The sequence below is a fragment of the Euphorbia lathyris genome, chromosome 7, assembly GCF_963576675.1.
Source record: "Euphorbia lathyris chromosome 7, ddEupLath1.1, whole genome shotgun sequence".
In the NCBI taxonomy this organism is placed as follows: Eukaryota; Viridiplantae; Streptophyta; class Magnoliopsida; order Malpighiales; family Euphorbiaceae; genus Euphorbia; species Euphorbia lathyris.
In genome coordinates this window covers 52,714,924-52,732,569 of record NC_088916.1, presented here as the reverse complement: position 1 = coordinate 52,732,569, position 17,646 = coordinate 52,714,924, and the positions used below count along the sequence as shown (strand labels likewise).

Here is a 17,646-nt window from a genome sequence, read left to right as displayed (position 1 = left end):
GTAGATAATAGTATTAGTTAACTTATCACAATATTGATTATTTTTTTAATCACATTTAAATACTAATTATCTTATATATATATATATATATATATATATATATATATATATATATATATATATATATATATATTATTTTATTTTATTGTTTGGGGATTTTGCGGGGATTTTTTAGGGATTTTACGGTCGGTTTTTCGGGAGCCGTTTGCGGATCCCCGCGGTTCGGGATAGTAATACCCACCCCGCCCAATTTTAATGTTCGGACTAAAATTTCCCCCCGCCTCCAGCCCCGCACCCAAAATTTTCGGTTTTTTCCCAACCCTACCGGTTCGGATCCCTACGGTTTTCGGTTTTTTCTCGCCCACTGCCACCTCTATGTAAAATAATGGTGTTGAAGGTGCAAAATAGACAAGTTTATATCTACTTATATATCAAAATATAAGTACATAGTAGCCATAAGCAAAAATTTCATAAAATTCATGTGTAATTATATATTAAAGCCTTAAAAGTATAGGAAAACAAAAACCAAACAAAAAAATGAACTCTACAAAAGTGGATAACAAATTCCAACTAGTATTGAACCATAATAATTCCAAGCAAGACAAGATAGCTAAAATCTCAATCACAAAGAGCAAACCAACTACCAAAACTGTAAACAACTCAGCAAAAAAAAAAAATGTACAGAAACAAGTGACAGTTACAACATATGTGGAAGACAAGAGTAATAATGAAAGCATTAACTGGGTGGCTTGAAGAACTTTAACCTGAGTCCACTGTTAACCATGCTCCAAACTCCTCCAATGGAAAATGCCAAGCTAAAAGCTATTCCTAACCACCCAAGTATCCAGTTGAAATACCACTTGAAGCTGTACTTTGAAGGTTTCTTAATCAGAACCCACATGAAACATGGGTATGCAAATGTCACTGGCAGTGTAAGTCCACCCAGTAGACCTGCCAGACTTGATAGAAATGGAAGTGCAACGCCTATGAAGAACGATATGAATCCGTAGAAAACCCGAAATCCTGATCGAACCCAGATCGAACATGGACGGTTGGTTCTGCTGGTGTACCCTGCTTCAAAACTGTCAAATACAGGCATTGAGTATATCTGGAAGCTGCTTAAGCAGTTGAACACAACTAGAAGAAAGGTTATTGCAAGAAGTCCTCGAGGAATATCGTGGCTGTGGAAACCGTATAATGCATTCAGAATCCCCCCTGAAGGCATCTGGAACAAGACAAGAACAATCATTATCAATTTATTACGAGTCAAAGATTCACCACGTATGGAACAAGGCAAACCACAGACCTCAGTGAGAGTTTAGAGTGGACTTGAGGTTCTTAACATACACGAAACTAATATTCCATCACATAAAGACAATGAACTTACAAGATTTCCATAAGCCCAAAAGCCTCCTATGGCGATAGGGAAGACGCACATAGCAATGAAGAAATAAGCAACTTTGGCTCCTTTCCACATAGGTACATGAGCTGGGTGCTTAAAGGTTGATGGCATTGTTGCCTAAGAAAAAGCAAATTCAAATTAAGAAAATAAGGTATCAAAATGCAATTGATTTTGCAACTCGGAGAGCACACACATACCTGAATCTCCATGGCAAGATTATGGCCTCTGAAAGCAAAGGCTACAATTCCAAGTGCATTCATTACTGAAAACACTGAAGCACTGAAGGATGGTGAAGAGAGGGGTTCGTAAGAGATCGAAGGTGGTCTTTCTTGACTAACAGAGAGCACCCAAACCATAGTGGAATAAGTTATGGCAGTTATGGCGCCGATGAGGGAAAGTCCTGCAATTGAATTAAGGTTCGGAAGCTGGGACAAAACAATGCACAGAGAAGTGAATACCAGATACCATTCAACCGTTGTTAGGGGATTCGATGTGCATAGAGGCCCGCAAACAATTTGGAAGAAGAGTTTCATGGTTTCTCCTCCTATCAGAATCAAAGCTGTTGCAGTTCCAGCCGACAAATAAACAGTCGGAAAGAGCGCAAGCCATACACCTAATCTTTCCCCTGGAAACCAAAGAGTACTATATCAGTCATATGTTCACTACTTTATATATCTACACTTTATTTTGCATCTATGTTAGCCTTATCAACATCAATTCTGATAATAGGCAGTAGACCACACGTCGCAATGTGATTCCTTTCGAGCACTTGTCAATGAGTTACTATAAAGTCCAAATTTCTAGTTATATCAGAATTTGAACACGGAATGATTAAACAGGAAGCTACATTGTATACTTACCAAATGCAGCTTGTGCAAGCTCCACATATCTGTTATACCTCTTCCCTGGAACTGCTTCATGCAGCTGAACTAGAATCCACAAAGTATAAAGTTGCCAGATGTATGCTATTGTCAAGGATAGTATTCCCCAACTCCTACAGAATATACATGGAAAAAAAAAATCAACTCCATTTCCCTTCTTCTAGCAGAGTGTTCATTCTTTCTTTTCCGGTTCCACTTAATAAAATATTAAAATCTGTAACTTCATAGATAGAAATTTGGGATAATTACAAAAATAAATCTTGTGGTTCGCCCATTTGCAAAGACGTTGATGTGGTATATTATCTACTTAGAAAGATAGACTTTTTCACAAAAAGTGTTAGTAAACAAAAGGAATTTGAGTCATCTCAATGTTTTTTTCTACTTTAAAATGTGTATATATGTTAGGATGGATACAATGGAATGGATGGACTGCTGAAATATTTGTTTTCAATATTTGCCACATAGACAAATATAGATTGTTCTAGTGACAAAGTTTGTCTTTGTAAATGGAGGAAACCTCGGATCCGTGTTTGCAAACTTTTAAACGACAGGACATCTTTGCATATGTGGAAAACCACAACATTTATTTTTGTACTTCGTCCTAAAAAGTTTAACACAACAACCACTTTTTGTTGTTTCTTTATGGTGGATTTGCTTTCTTTATCCTAGAATCAGAATCATCCTTCTATCCAATACAAGAAAAATGCAGAGGAAAACAGCAAATGCAGAAAAAGCTTCTCACCAGCATAATCAAAAAGAATAAAAATGTATGTACAGTCATTAGACTCTTTAAAGGACACTGATAAGAATAACATTGAAAGCAGGAATTTACTTTCTTTCTTTTGGTTGATAGGGGCTATTCATCAACAAAAACACTTCTAAAAGCAAGCATCAATGTGATTATGAATGTTTGGAAAAAGCTGCAAGAGCTATAAGATGATAATGAATTATAAAAAGGAGTTAGCATTTGTTTGAATGAGGCCAAAGGTAAAAAAACAAAATAATGTCATGAGGGGGCAGGCATGCCCCATCATGCCAGTGATAATTGCTCTAGAATAATTGAACATTTGAAAAGAAATAAATGAATTGACTTGTTTAGGATAGTTTGGAATTCTATTCAAACCAAATCTGCCATAGTTTTTGAAAAAGAAAAAGAATCCAACTTTAAGTAGACCCACAAATTCATAAACTTAGTCAGGTTTTGCTGACTATATGTGGAGTCGCTTTCTTTTAGTTGGCAAATTAGTAAGTATTAAAGCAAACCATAGTCTACATTCTTAAAAAGGAGTGCAAAGACCCTTACTTTAAAATTTAACTCAAAAGAAGCAAAAAGCTGAAACCAAAATTAAAATTAGTAACATCTGCAAATCTCAAGAACACATATAGTAAATCGAGAAGAGAGAAAGATCATACCATCCGAGGAAAGCAAAAGCAACAGGCAAAACAAGGGCCTGAAACCCAACACCAGCATTGAGATTATGAAACGCAGCGTAATGAGCGTTGCCATTGCGAGACTCAGTAATGGGAAGCCAAGCATCTTGTGGGTTGAGCTTAGTAAGATGACCCACTTCCTCCAAATAACCCTTCATGTTAATCAAAACCCTCTTCATTGGTGTTCCAATCGGACTCAGAAACCTCGGAGATATAAACGAGGTCGGCGTCCATGCCGTCGACGATTTAGCTTCCTTAGAGGGTGGTCTCGGAGACCTCTGGCCTGAGGGAGTAAGAATCTCTGGTGTAGAAACACGGGGGGTCGCCGGAATGGAAATAAGCTCCGTCTCAGGCCTTTCCTCCATTTTTAGAACTTGGAAGGAGGAGAAACAATGGAAGTTGAGAGCTTTTTTAGCTTTTGTTAGTGCTGGTGAAGAGTGAAAGGGGAAGAGGAATGTGAAGTAAACATGAAAGTTTGCAATGTGGTGATTTGGACCGTTGATGAAGCCTTAAGTATGGACCACTGCTAAAAAGTTGGTGGTGGTGATGTGTGCCAGTCTCTCTCTCTCTACACAAGAGAGAGTGAGAAGTGAAGTGTGCGAAGCTTGTTGAGTGTTATTGATTTTGATTGATGGCTTTCGTCTTTTTTATTTGGTTTTTGTTCTTTGTAATGATTCCTTGGTGGGGGAGAAATTTCCTACTACTACTACAAGTATCCGCTTTAGTTTACATACTATTTATTTATTGTTACGGTTTGATATTTGCATCTAAAACTGAAATAAATGGAGTAAATAAACATTTCCATAGCTTGGCATATCACACCTTACCCCTGTTTGGTAAAAAAAACGTTTTGAGATAAAAAGAGTGGTTTTGACGAACTTTAGAGGTTTGACCACTGAAACCGCTAATTGAAGTGTTTGATGAAAAGAGGTTTGAGAGAGAGTTTTGGGATGAAAACGCTAATTTAGAAAAAGCTCTTAAAATGAGCTTTTTCAATTAGCGTTTTGCAATATTAAAATTAATGGATTTCTTTAACCCTAATAGATAGACTCTCTCTTCTCCTGCGCCAAAATTAATGTCCTTATTCGTCTTTTTGCACAAACTGCTATTATCAATCAGCTAATTTTTACCAAACATGTTTACACAAACAGCTAATAAAATCAGCTAGTCAAATCAGCTAATGTAATCAGCTAACAGCTAACAGCTAATGTAATCAGCTAACAGCTAATTCCCAAACAGGGCCCTTATGAAATAATTGATGTTAGGCAATTTTTCTGACCACCCCCCTAATGGGAGGGCCGAAATTGAAATTTTCTACAATATTTTGGTCGCCCTCCCTTTAAGGGGGGCCCGAAATTTAAAAAAAAATGTCTATACCGAGTTACTGAAGCGTCTGATTGTTGTTTTCATGTTAAATTTGTATTTATTATTCATTAATTGACGTAAATTAGTGCGTATAAATAGAATATTAAGTGTAAAGTTATTTGATGTAAGTTATGAAATTGATAGTAAATAAGAACATAACTCAACTAGACAAAATGCTTAGAGCAAATAATAATGAAAATGTTTAGGGTTTAGGAACAGATTTGAATTAGAGTAAATAACAACTGATGTTTTTCGATTGGTTTGTCATTTTTCAGAGTTTTGATATAGGAGGTAGTTCAGGACAACGGGAGACTACCAAATATGGTGTCACTGCCTCTGCTCGGAGGAGCCGAGAGACACAGAGGCTGATGGCGAAGGCACGGGGGATGCAAGAGATAGAGAGGCAGGATGATGTCGGCATGGATGTGGATGAGACTGACATGCATGCCTCAGACCATCGGGTTCACATCAAACTCAATCAAATTTCTCAACCTCTCCATCACCCAATGATAGCTCGACTCGGTCTCACCTTTCATTATTGCATAAGTTATCTTGAAGTTGTTATTACATGGAGTTATCCCAACAATTTAAAAGAATGACATTTTGTACTTATTCGTTTTGTACATTGAATCTATGCCAATGTACCAGTGGTATGTTCAGATTAATTCTGCCAACTGGATGTGTCATAAACACATGCATCAACACACTGTTATCCGGCTCGGCAAACGTCAAATGCACATACTTGTTCTCGATATCTAGATCCAAAAATTCACTTACCACGTCTCTACCCTCAAACTCAACCTTTCTCAACTGATCTCTATAGTTATACACATGATTTATAGTTGGATTGTCAATTGGATGTTTTTCATGAGGTGTCGTCAAAATAGCACACGGCTTTGCTTGAGCCAAGCTCATGTCACGTACAAATTTTTTAGAAGCGAGACTGAGTCCAGTCATTTGTCGATATCCCTCTCGATAAACAACCAATGCATGGTTGTGCATACTTTTAATCCCTTTCAAAACCAAGATCCCCCAACCGATATAGCCTTGCAATTATACGACTTTAAGCTGAAATTTACACTTGCACGCTTTAGTCTTACTTTTCCTTTTTAAAGCCTTGTCCAAAGTATTCAAAACTCCTCTATATCGTTCACCACGAGAACTTCTCAAAACCTTCTACTTTTCTCTGGGTTTATGCAAAGCAATAATCAGCTCAAAACCATGTTGAATTGTAACATTTTATGCCCTCTCGATAGCTTTTGAACTTGTCTGGAAAATCATGTCCGTAATGAAACATCTACTGTAATCGATTCCGCCACCAACCCAGTCTTCTAATGGCACCTGAAAATAAATGAAAATCACAATAATTGTTAAAAATGCACTTCAAATGCGTTTTATACTCAAATAATGGAAAAAATGGGTCAAATCTGCCTAGCCATATGCCTGAACGGTCATAAAAACTGTTTAGACAATGGCCAAGTGGGGCGTTTTTACTAGCGGCCTGTCCATTTGACCAGGCGGTTCTTGTGACCGTCCAGTGCAAAAAACGAAAAATCACGAGAAATTTTAAAATTTTCATAACTCGTCTTCGAAATCGTCCATTTCCGGAGTTCTCGTGGCCATTTTTTTAGAATTTTAGTTTTGCTCGGGAGAGAGAAAGAAGTATCAGTTTTGGTAAAAAATAATGAGAATGACAAAATTATCAAAATGAGGGCGGTAATAAATGATTAGAGCACGGTTAATGGCAACTCCCTTTATAAATGGCTTAATACATGTTTTAAAAAGTGTGGTCGGTTACTTAAACATTTAAGTATCTTTATAGTTTTCTCAACTTGTTTAAAATGTTTTCTTAATCTCACCAACTTACTTAAAATATAATTAATTAATCACTTGGCCACAATAAAATACTTGTATCTGAAATATGTGATGCAAGCATTTTAAAATGTTATTATATAATTCCCATAATAAATTAAAACAATTAAAAAGCAAGTTTTTACTTGCTCAATTATAAAATATGTTCTTTCTGATATTAAAACATCATACTCCGATTTTGGTCATTTGACGTTTTCAAGGTGCATGTAACACATCTTTCGTATGCAATTTTCCTCTTTGCAACTAAGTGATTACTTAACTACATTTTAAGCAAGTTGAGAAAATTATCAGAATATTTTAAAAGTTAAAGGGGTTATCAGAATATTTTAATGAAGTTATGGCACTATCAATATACTTTGAAAGTTTAAAATTACATTCAAATTTTTTGAATATGCTCAAAAGGTAAATATTGTATTAAGCCTTTATAAATTCATTGATTTCCGTATGATAGTAAGTTTACAATGAAGAGATAGCCAAATGTCGTTCCCAGTGCATGCATGTTTAAATTTAAAAGTTTGAGTTTATTACTCAAATCTTCAATTTTAATAATAGATTTTAAGATTTAAATATAAGAATTAAGAAATATAATTAATTGTTGGGTTCTTCCTTTTCTGCGGAGCTCTGGGCTATTCTTACTGGAATCAATCTTGCTAAAAGGCTGGGTGTTAAGAGGCTCTCTGTGGAGTCTGATAATTTGGAAGCAATCAAAATGATTTCTGAGAATCATTCTATGGGTCTTAACAGTCGCAACCTCATCAAAGCTATTATAAGGCTTTGCTCCTCCTTTGAGTTCGTAGAGTTCAGACACATTTTTAGAGAGCAGAATCGTGTTGCTGATCGCTTGGCGGCGGCGGGCCATGAAGGGACGTTAGGCGTTACTACCCTTCCTGTTTCCCCTAGTTTCATCTCTCATCTTCTCTTAGAAGATAGGATTGGGGTTAGCTTTCCTAGGCTAATTCCTGGGTAGTTTGTTGTTGTTCGTTTTTCTTTTCCTTTTCTACCAAAAAAAAAAAAAATATAATTAATTTTATTTAAAAAGATTTTGTTATTCTTATATTAATTACATCCATTAATTAAATTTTAGGATTAATACACATATTTATCCCCGTATTATCACGGATAACAGATATGCCCTTATATCAAATAAACCTACAAAAGTACTCCTGAGTTTTTCAAAAATAAACAATTATACCCTAATCTAACAGATCTTCGACGTGGCATAAACGACCCTGAAATTTGCGGGGTCATTTTTCTCTTTTCTCTCCATGTTTCTTCTTATCTTCTTCTCTTCCTAGCCCATATTGAAGAACTGAAAATCGCATAATACTAGAAAACTTTGTCACAAAAACCAAAAGCTCATACATATGAACAGTTACTCCCAATAAATCAAAGAAATCAAAGTTATCCAAACACTTGGAGGATGCTTAAACCTGTCGTTCATCATAATGCCAGGACCAGCATGTTTGGAGGCCAAAATTAGACGGAAAGAGAACCGAAGGCTACGCTGATGAATTTCAATGAAAAGAAGGGTGCGACATTCAACTGTAAGAGCCTTTTCTTTATGTGGCTTGAGTATTGGTAGCCTTCATCTTGCAAAACTATTTTGTAAGTACCATTTGGCATACCATGCACTAAAATGCTCAAGCTCAACCTTTGAATTCTTCAGGTTACCAAATCAAGTGGCAAGTTGTTTTTTTCTGGTAGTTTGAGTGAATTAAACGAATTCAAGGTTGATTGTACACCTTTTTGAGTGGTGTATTTCCTGATTAATAACACTATTACATACACAAGGAATTTGAAAGCAACTCCTTTAACTACAGGTCGCTTTTACCCCATCTATGGAGTTTTCTATGAATGGAAAATTTCCTGCCAATTTTAACGTATTGAAAGCAGCCCTATGGAAGGTTGTAATATACGCCTATAACCACCTCATTACAGAATTAAGACAATTCCCCGATCATCGACTATGTTTCCTCCATTATCTTCAAGTTTGGTGCAGTACTATGCTGTTTCAATCTGATCTTTACACTCAATTTTAGAAAAAAGAAATACTTGTTTAAGGACGCAATTTTGGTTTTGATACGGGTTAGGAAGAGAAGAACAAATGCTTTTGGTTTTTGTACAAATTTTTCTGGTATTCTGTTCTTCAATTGTATATATGGGTTAGGAAGAGAAGAAGATAAGAAGAAACATGGAGAGAAAAGAGAGAAATGGCCCCACATTTCACCGCCGTTTATGCCACGTCGATGGTCTGTTAGCTTAGGGTATAATTGCTTGTTTTTTAAAAACTCAGGGATACTTTTGTGGGTTTATTTGATATAAGGGCATATTTGTTTATCCGTGATAATACGGGGGCAAATATGTGTATTAACCCTAATTTTTATCTATGTTCAAAATAAAAATGCTAATTTAAATATGAATATATTTGGTAAAAGTCAATTAATGTATGTGGATTTTATCAAAACGTCATAATATATAGAATAAAAAAATGGCAAAAAGCATTATTAGGTCCCTGATCTTTCATTTTTTGGTTCATTAAGTCATTCATCTTTTATATGGATACATTAAGCCCCTTATCATTTATTTTTTATCTCATTAAGTCATTGATGACCATAAAAAGTAAAATTGAACATAAAATTTGGTTAGCAGACTGTTATTCATTGTACCTCCATTCGAAATTTGTATTTTTTCTCTGTTTGAAAGCAGTTTTGGATGTGTCATGTGACTATAGAAAAGCTGTAAAAATCTTAAGCCAAACTGTACAAAATATTTTTTTTTTAATAATTTCAAATAGAAATGAAGCCAATAACGTATTTTTAACAGAATTAGATGTTCACAATTTATTGATTTGATCATCATGGGTTTAATGAGACCTAAAATAAATGATCAGGAGTTTAATATATCCAAATAAAAGATTGAAAGCTTAATGAACCAAAAAATAAAGATCGGGAGCCTAATAATGATACTTTTTGTCTTAAAAAAAATTCTCTAAATAGACAAATATTGAGTAACAAGGAAATGTCATATTTGATCAAATTTTATTATTTTATATTATTTATCAGTTTAGTTTTCAATTTTTTTTCTATTTTGTCATTATTATGTTTTTTCTATTAAGCTACTAGCTCCATCTTTATTTTAATTAATGAGTGAAGCTCTCAGTTGGATCAAAGACCGCGGATGAAAGAATATAATCATTGAATCAGATTCTTTGATCGTGGTACAGTCCATGGTCCGTCCGTTAGAGGTTTCATCTCCTTTTAACGTCTTAGCCAATGATTGTCATTTTTTATTGAACGAGTCATTTAATTGCTCTATTCGTTTTGTCTGTCATTCTGCAAACTCGGTTGTTCATTTGTTAGCTAGAAGTAGTATTTTACCTTTAAATCGGGGTGAGTAGTTTTCTGTACCCCTGATTTTATTTGTAATATGCTTCTTCTTGATTCTTAATATATGCTTCATTGGTTGTTAAAAAAAATGAGTGAAGTGTATTTTAATCATTTTCTATATATTTAAGATAAATTAATAAAACATTTTTTATATGTGAAATTATTTTGAAATGGAATAAATTTAAATGTAATAATTATTCAAGCATGATTTGGCATGCCATTAGCTTAATCAAATTGAAGCATGATTAATTTTATTCATTAAAAAAAATTGAAGCATGATTTGGCGTGCATTATTCAAGCATGATTTGGCATCCCATTAGCTTAATCAAATTTAATTACCAAAATCACAATCATTTATTAAACGTCCCAAATCTATACTATAATTATGGAAATCCCCGCCGAAAGTCGTATTTATTTTCCCTTTTTTCTTGTTTCTATTTGTTTCAAATAAACTTTAAGTATTATGTTATTTTTCTTTTTCTTCTCCTCGTTGAATCATTTTTTAATTTGTCCTAATATTCTGTTAGCCTACGCTTGGGTGCAGGAGACTTATTATGAAAATAACATTTTGAGGCCCCAATCTTTTCAATTTCAATGATTAAATTCCTGATTTTTTTTAACTGACATTGAGTTCTTAATCCATCTATTTTGTAGTATTAAAGCATCTCCAAGAGACTCTTAGTGTACTCTCTAAAAATAATATAATTAATTGAATCTTAGTGATTTAAGAGTGATTAAGAGCATCTCCAAGAGACTCTTAGAACATCTCTAACAACATCTTAAATTGGTTCTTAAATTAAAATTTGAAGAGAGAGAATAAAAAATCAGCTCCAACAGTCTCTTAGTAGCTCCTCAAAAGCATCTCCAACAGCCTCTTAAATTGGCTGTTAAGTTAAAATTTGAGGATGGAGAATGAAAATTCATCTCCAACAGCCTCTTAGTGGCTCCTCAAATCACTAAGAGTCTTTTCATCCTCTCTATTATTAATAGAGAGTCTCTCTCCACCTATTAGTGTCTCCTAACTTCATTTTTTATTAATAATTTATTATTGATGTGTCTCTATCCTCACACTATTGGTAATGTAACAATAAATAATAATCATAATAATAAAATAATAAATAAGGAGTGAATATAAGGAGCATTGTTGGAGATGATATATCTTAGTCACTCTTAAATCACTAAGAGTCAATTATTTATATTATTTTTAGAGAGCTCACTAAGAGTCTCTTGGAGATGCTCTTAGTGCCTCCTAACTTCATTTTTTATTAATAATTTATTATTGATGAGTCTCTCTCCTTCCGCTAAATAATAATCTTAATAATAAAATAATAAATAAGAAGTCAATCTAAGGAGCATTGTTGGAGATAATATATCTTAGTCACTCTTAAATCACTAAGAATCAATTATTTATATTATTTTTAGAAAATGCACTAATTCTTAGTGCATTTTCTAAAAATAATATAAATAATTGACTCTTAGTAATTTAAGAGTGACTAAGACATATCATCTCCAACAATACTATTATATTCACTCTTTATTTATTATTTTATTATTAAAATTATTAATTATTATTCTATCTACCAATAGTGAAAGGAGAGAGACTCCTCAATAATAAATTATTATTAAAAAATGAGTTAAGAGTCACTAAGAGGTGGAGATGGGTTATCTATTAATAGAGATGATGGAGAGGCTCTTAGTGATTTGAGTAGCCACTAAGAGACTGTTGGAGCTCATTTTTAATTCTCTCTCCTCAAATTTTAACTTAAGAGCCAAACTAAGGCCCTGTTCTTTTTTACTGAAATTAAATTAAATTAAATTAACTGAAATTAAATTAACTGAACTGAATGTTACTGAACTGAACTTAACTGCACTAAATAATTATAACAAATTATATATAATGATATATTTTATATATAAATAATTATAATTATAATAAATAATGATAAATTATATATATATATAAATATATATCATGATAAATTATATATATATATATATATATATTTGATTAAAATGCTTATAACTTCATTAGATTAAAACACAACAAGTACAACAAGAAAACAACAGTAAGAAATCAATTCTTACAGGATCTACAAAGAGACTAAAACGGCTATAGAGAGCAAAAAAGACCATAAAGGTATAAAAAACACAAAACGACAACAAAACATATATTTATCGTAAATCGAAATCTGCAGAAAAGTAGATGCAATCCAGTCTTTAGCATTTAGATAAATTATATATAAATCATTATAATTATAATAATAAATTATAAATTATATATCAATAATTATAATTATAATAAATAATGATGAATTATATAAAAATTATAATAAATAATAATACATTATTGTTTGCACCAAAAATAAAGTTTTTTTTTATTGCATACCATGGTTTACTCTTTTCATGGGATAAACTTTTCCTTTTAGGAAACTTTTTCTTAAAAGAATATTTTAGGAAACTTTTTCTTAAAAGGCCTGTTTAGGAAACTTTTCATTTCGGGAAACTTTTCATATTTTCCTAGTACTTCGTTCACTTAGGATTTCCTAGAGTGAACCTCAGTTTCCCTCAAGTGAAACATCTAAAATATTGTACCAACTTCCTATACAGTGTACCGTAGGGGAAATCATAGTGTACCTCGTGAGAAACCATAGTTTACCTTAGGGGAAACCATGTAGTGTACCTCATGGGAAATCATAGTGTACCTCATGGGAAACCAACTTCCTATAGTGGACATCAGGGGGGACTTAAAGTAAACATAAGGAAAATCATGTAGTGTACCTCATGGGAAATCATGTAGTGTACCTCATGGGAAATCATAGTGTACCTCATGGGAAACCAACTTCCTATAGTGGACATCAGGGGAAATCATGTAGTGTACCTCATGGGAAATCATGTAGTGTACCTCATGGGAAATCAACTTCATATAGTGGACATCAGGGGAACTTAAAGTAAACATAGGGGAACCAAGTGCCAGCTAATATTTTAACGTGTTTTCGTGAGCCAATTAAAAAGCAGGAACAATCAGAAAGTGTACGTATCAATCCATCATGGAAGTTAAAGTGGAGGTTACTCAATGTGGTGGAGAACGTGGATTAGTGGAAGCAAGCAGGAAGTTACCTCCAACATTTATAAATGGAAGGAATCACGATGAAATAATCTCAATCAACCAATCAACCAACTCAACACAACTACCCAAAACTCTAGCAACTTATCCTTAGACTTCAGCATCTTTTACAATTCTCAATCGTTCCCTTAGATTTAATTTTCAGATCCAAAGTTCATTTATCTTTTCCAGCACATTTTATTTTTATTTGTTGTTCAATCATTTTCTGTAAGGTCGGTATCATTTTGATAATCGAATCTTTAGGAATTTTCGGTCTCTTTAATTCTTACAGTCGTTTGATATTCAGAAGTTAGAAAGCGCACTCAATTTCATTCCATAGTTTGATAATACTATAATTATCTGGCACGCCCGCAATTTCCCACGAAAGAGCCAAACAAAAATTGGCACGCTCGGTGGGACACGAATCACAATACCGCCAAGGGAAAATGATCAGAAAAGCAAAGATCTTCTAGTAGCCAACTCTATAGAAGAAGAGATCATGGCAACATGCAATGTTCCACATATGGTGGGAGGAATTGAAGGGGAAAATAATGTTAACCCCAGAGGACACACTTGGATCTCTAGAGAGATCCAAAATTCACAATTCTTGCATAGACATTTCAATTCCATTGAAAAGAATCTGGAAGCTCTAAGGAGCGATATGAATCAGAAAATGGACAAGATACTCGAGAAGTTATCACAACCAGGGGGAATCAAGAGTGGAGGAAACCAGGTTCCTCAATGCTCATTAGAGTCCAATGAAGGATGTGGTGTGTCCATCGCTGAGAAGTATCAGATTCCACCTTTGAGGGAGGAAGTTGTCTCAAATAAGGCCGCTAGTTCTGCAGGCCAAGAAAATTCTAGTAAGTCACCTGCTCCTCAATGTTTTGAAAACACTAATCCTACCTCCCATACAGCTTCATATCACAAGGAGACAGGAGGCCACCATATCATTGGAGAGATGGGGGGCAACCATAGAGGAAATGGGAGAAACACTAGAATTCCTAATGTGCCTTATGTTCACCAACAGATTGGCAGCCCTCAACAGATTCCCCTAGTTACTACGGAGATCATCCGAGAAGCTGTCCAAAAACTATATGAGTATGGCCTCCGTCAAGTTGGCCACTTTGAGTTTCACAAGCCAAGAAAAAAAAAGCAGCGATGAGATGCTAATTCAAGGGAGAAGTAGGAGGTGAAGTTGAGGCTGGTGAGAATTCCTCCAATTGAGGAAATGAGATATTAGTATGAAGGTGATACAAAGGTCGACTCCACGGCCTATATATTTTGTGTCACCCAGAGATTTATCATGCAACACTTTTAAAAGCTGACACCACGGCTTTTGAAGAATCAAGCATGAAATTTACGTTCCTCAAATTCATACTTGAGGGGGGCAATTGTTTGCACCAAAAATAAAGTTTTTTTTATTGCATACCATGGTTTACTCTTTTCATGGGATAAACTTTTCTTTTTAGGAAACTTTTTCTTAAAAGAACATTTTAGGAAACTTTTTCTTAAAAGGCCTGTTTAGGAAACTTTTCATTTCGGGAAACTTTTCATATTTTCCTAGTACTTCGTTCACTTAGGATTTCCTAGAGTGAACCTCAGTTTCCCTCAAGGGAAACATCTAAAATATTGCACCAACTTCCTATACAGTGTACCGTAGGGGAAATCATAGTGTACCTCGTGAGAAACCATAGTTTACCTTAGGGGAAACCATGTAGTGTACCTCATGGGAAATCATAGTGTACCTCATGGGAAACCAACTTCCTATAGTGGACATCAAGGGGGACTTAAAGTAAACATAGGGGAAATCATATAGTGTACCTCATGGGAAATCATGTAGTGTACCTCATGGGAAATCATAGTGTACCTCATGGGAAACAACTTCCTATAGTGGACATCAGGGGGACTTAAAGTGAACATAGGGGAAATCATGTAGTGTACCTCATGGGAAATCATGTAGTGTACCTCATGGGAAATCAACTTCCTATAGTGGACATCAGGGGAACTTAAAGTAAACATAAGGGAACCAAGTGCCAGCTAATATTTTAACGTGTTTTCGTGAGCCAATTAAAAAGCAGGAACAATCAGAAAGTGTACGTATCAATCCATCATGGAAGTTAAAGTGGAGGTTACTCAATGTGGTGGAGAACGTGGATTAGTGGAAGCAAGCAGGAAGTTACCTCCAACATTTATAAATGGAAGGAATCACGATGAAATAATCCCAATCAACCAATCAACCAACTCAACACAACTACCCAAAACTCTAGCAACTTATCCTTAGACTTCAGCATCTTTTACAATTCTCAATCGTTCCCTTAGATTTAATTTTCAGATCCAAAGTTCATTTATCTTTTCCAGCACATTTTATTTTTATTTGTTGTTCAATCATTTTCTGTAAGGTCGGTATCATTTTGATAATCGAAGCTTTAGGAATTTTCGGTCTCTTTAATTCTTACAGTCGTTTGATATTCAGAAGTTAGAAAGCGCACTCAATTTCATTCCATAGTTTGATAATACTATAATTATCTGGCACGCCCGCAATTTCCCACGAAAGAGCCAAACAATTATATATAAATAATTATAATTATAATAAATAATGATGAACTATATATAAATAATACTAAATTATATTAAATTATAATAAATACTTATAATTATAATAAATAATGATAATTATAAATTATAATAAATAATAATAAATTATATATACGTTGTTATAATTATAATAAATAATGATGAGTTATATATAAATAATACTAAATTATAAATTATATATAAATAATGATAATTATGATAAATAATGATAATTACTGAAATTAAATTAACTGAACTTAACTTAACCGAACTTACTTATGCTGAAATTAAGTCAAAAAGAACAGGGCCTAAGAGGTTGTTGGAGATGCTCTAAGACATATGAACTCCAACAATACTCCTATATTCACTCCTTACTTATTATTTTATCATTAAAATTAGGGTGTTGTTAAACTCAGCCCCAAATTTCCACCCATAGCCCCGTGAAAGGATGAAAATGTCCTTTCATGGGTTTTGGGGAGAAAAAAGCTATATTTTTTGCCAATCCGACACGCAGACGTGTGGCTATCACGCCTCACCGCGTGGTCAGACGTGATAGCCACACGCCTCACCGCGTGGTCGGACGTGATAGCTCGACGCCTCACCGCAAGGTCGGGCGTTTGGCTATCACGTCCGACCACGCGGTGAGGCGTGTGGCTATCACGCCCGACCACGCGGTGAGGCGTGATAGCCACACGCCCGCGTGTCAGATTGGCAAAAAATATAGCTTTTTTCTCCCCAAAACCCGTAAATAGGCCGTTAAACCCGTAACTACAGAATTGTACTTAAAACCTAAAAATACCATACAATTTTAACTAAAATCAGTAACAATAACATAAATTAATGAATAAAGATTATTAATTATAACATATAAAACTAATATAATCTAGTCCAAGCCTCTCTCCTTTCAGCGTATAGATTGTCCAAATGATGAACACTCAGATCATGAAATTTACGCCATTGGGTGGCAATGGGAGGCTGCATTCAAAATAGATGCAGCAGCATATAAGTCATCCGGACTCACCATCCAGTGGGACTCATTACACCCGCTCCTGCCCATTTAATACGCGTGAGGGCAACATCGAATCTGTTCCCGTACACTGGCGCATACAGATCACGGTGTTCCCCCATCTCATTCTCTATGAGCACTCTCATCAGCTTCCACTCCTCCTGGTTATAGGTGATGGCATCGGCTAAAACACGAGATCCACAGTTACCATCTGCTACAACATCATGGTATCCAGTAATAAATGGTACGATGAGACCTTGAACCCGATGTAAATGGTGGTAACCGGCGATATCCGCATCAAATCCGACTGCAAATATTAATATATGAAATTCATCAAAAAAAATATATATTTACTTTAACTTTAACATATATATTACTAAAATAAAATATACCCGGCATCTCGTTGTTATGCACAGATGAGGATGAGGATCGACCTCGACTACGACTACTCCTCGAACCTGAGGACCGTGCTCGACCTCGTGGTGCCTGACTGTACTTCCATGCACTCGAATTTCATTTCGTTGATGAATTCCCCTTTGGTCTACCCCTAACAGTGTCTTTGACCTCAGGTTCTTTGAAGCCACTTTGTTCCGGGTTTATCTGATCATGAATCATCATCGATA

General features: G+C 34.8%; 1 protein-coding gene across 1 annotated transcript; it reads right to left on the bottom strand.

The window, feature by feature from the left end:
* Positions 1-553: 553 nt before the first annotated feature.
* On the bottom strand, positions 554-4,346 carry LOC136201493 (lysine histidine transporter-like 8). The gene is made up of 5 exons (XM_065992169.1): positions 3,697-4,346; positions 2,263-2,396; positions 1,600-2,027; positions 1,388-1,519; positions 554-1,225 (listed from the first exon to the last, which is right to left on the bottom strand). Exons 1-5 carry the CDS (start codon positions 4,077-4,079, stop codon positions 737-739), a joined length of 1,566 nt encoding a protein of 521 aa, XP_065848241.1. The 5' UTR covers positions 4,080-4,346; the 3' UTR covers positions 554-736.
* Positions 4,347-17,646: the final 13,300 nt, after the last annotated feature.

What these genes read in the sequence shown, in the direction of transcription:
- LOC136201493 (XM_065992169.1), bottom strand. Translation starts at nt 4,079, where the DNA reads ATGGAGGAAAGGCCTGAGACGGAGCTTATTTCCATTCCGGCGACCCCC. An exon ending in GCTTGCACAAGCTGCATTTG is followed by an intron (nt 2,028 to 2,262) that starts GTAAGTATACAA and finishes TTTGGTTTCCAG; the next exon opens with GGGAAAGATTAGGTGTATGG. An exon ending in ATCTTGCCATGGAGATTCAG is followed by an intron (nt 1,520 to 1,599) that starts GTATGTGTGTGC and finishes GCTTTTTCTTAG; the next exon opens with GCAACAATGCCATCAACCTT.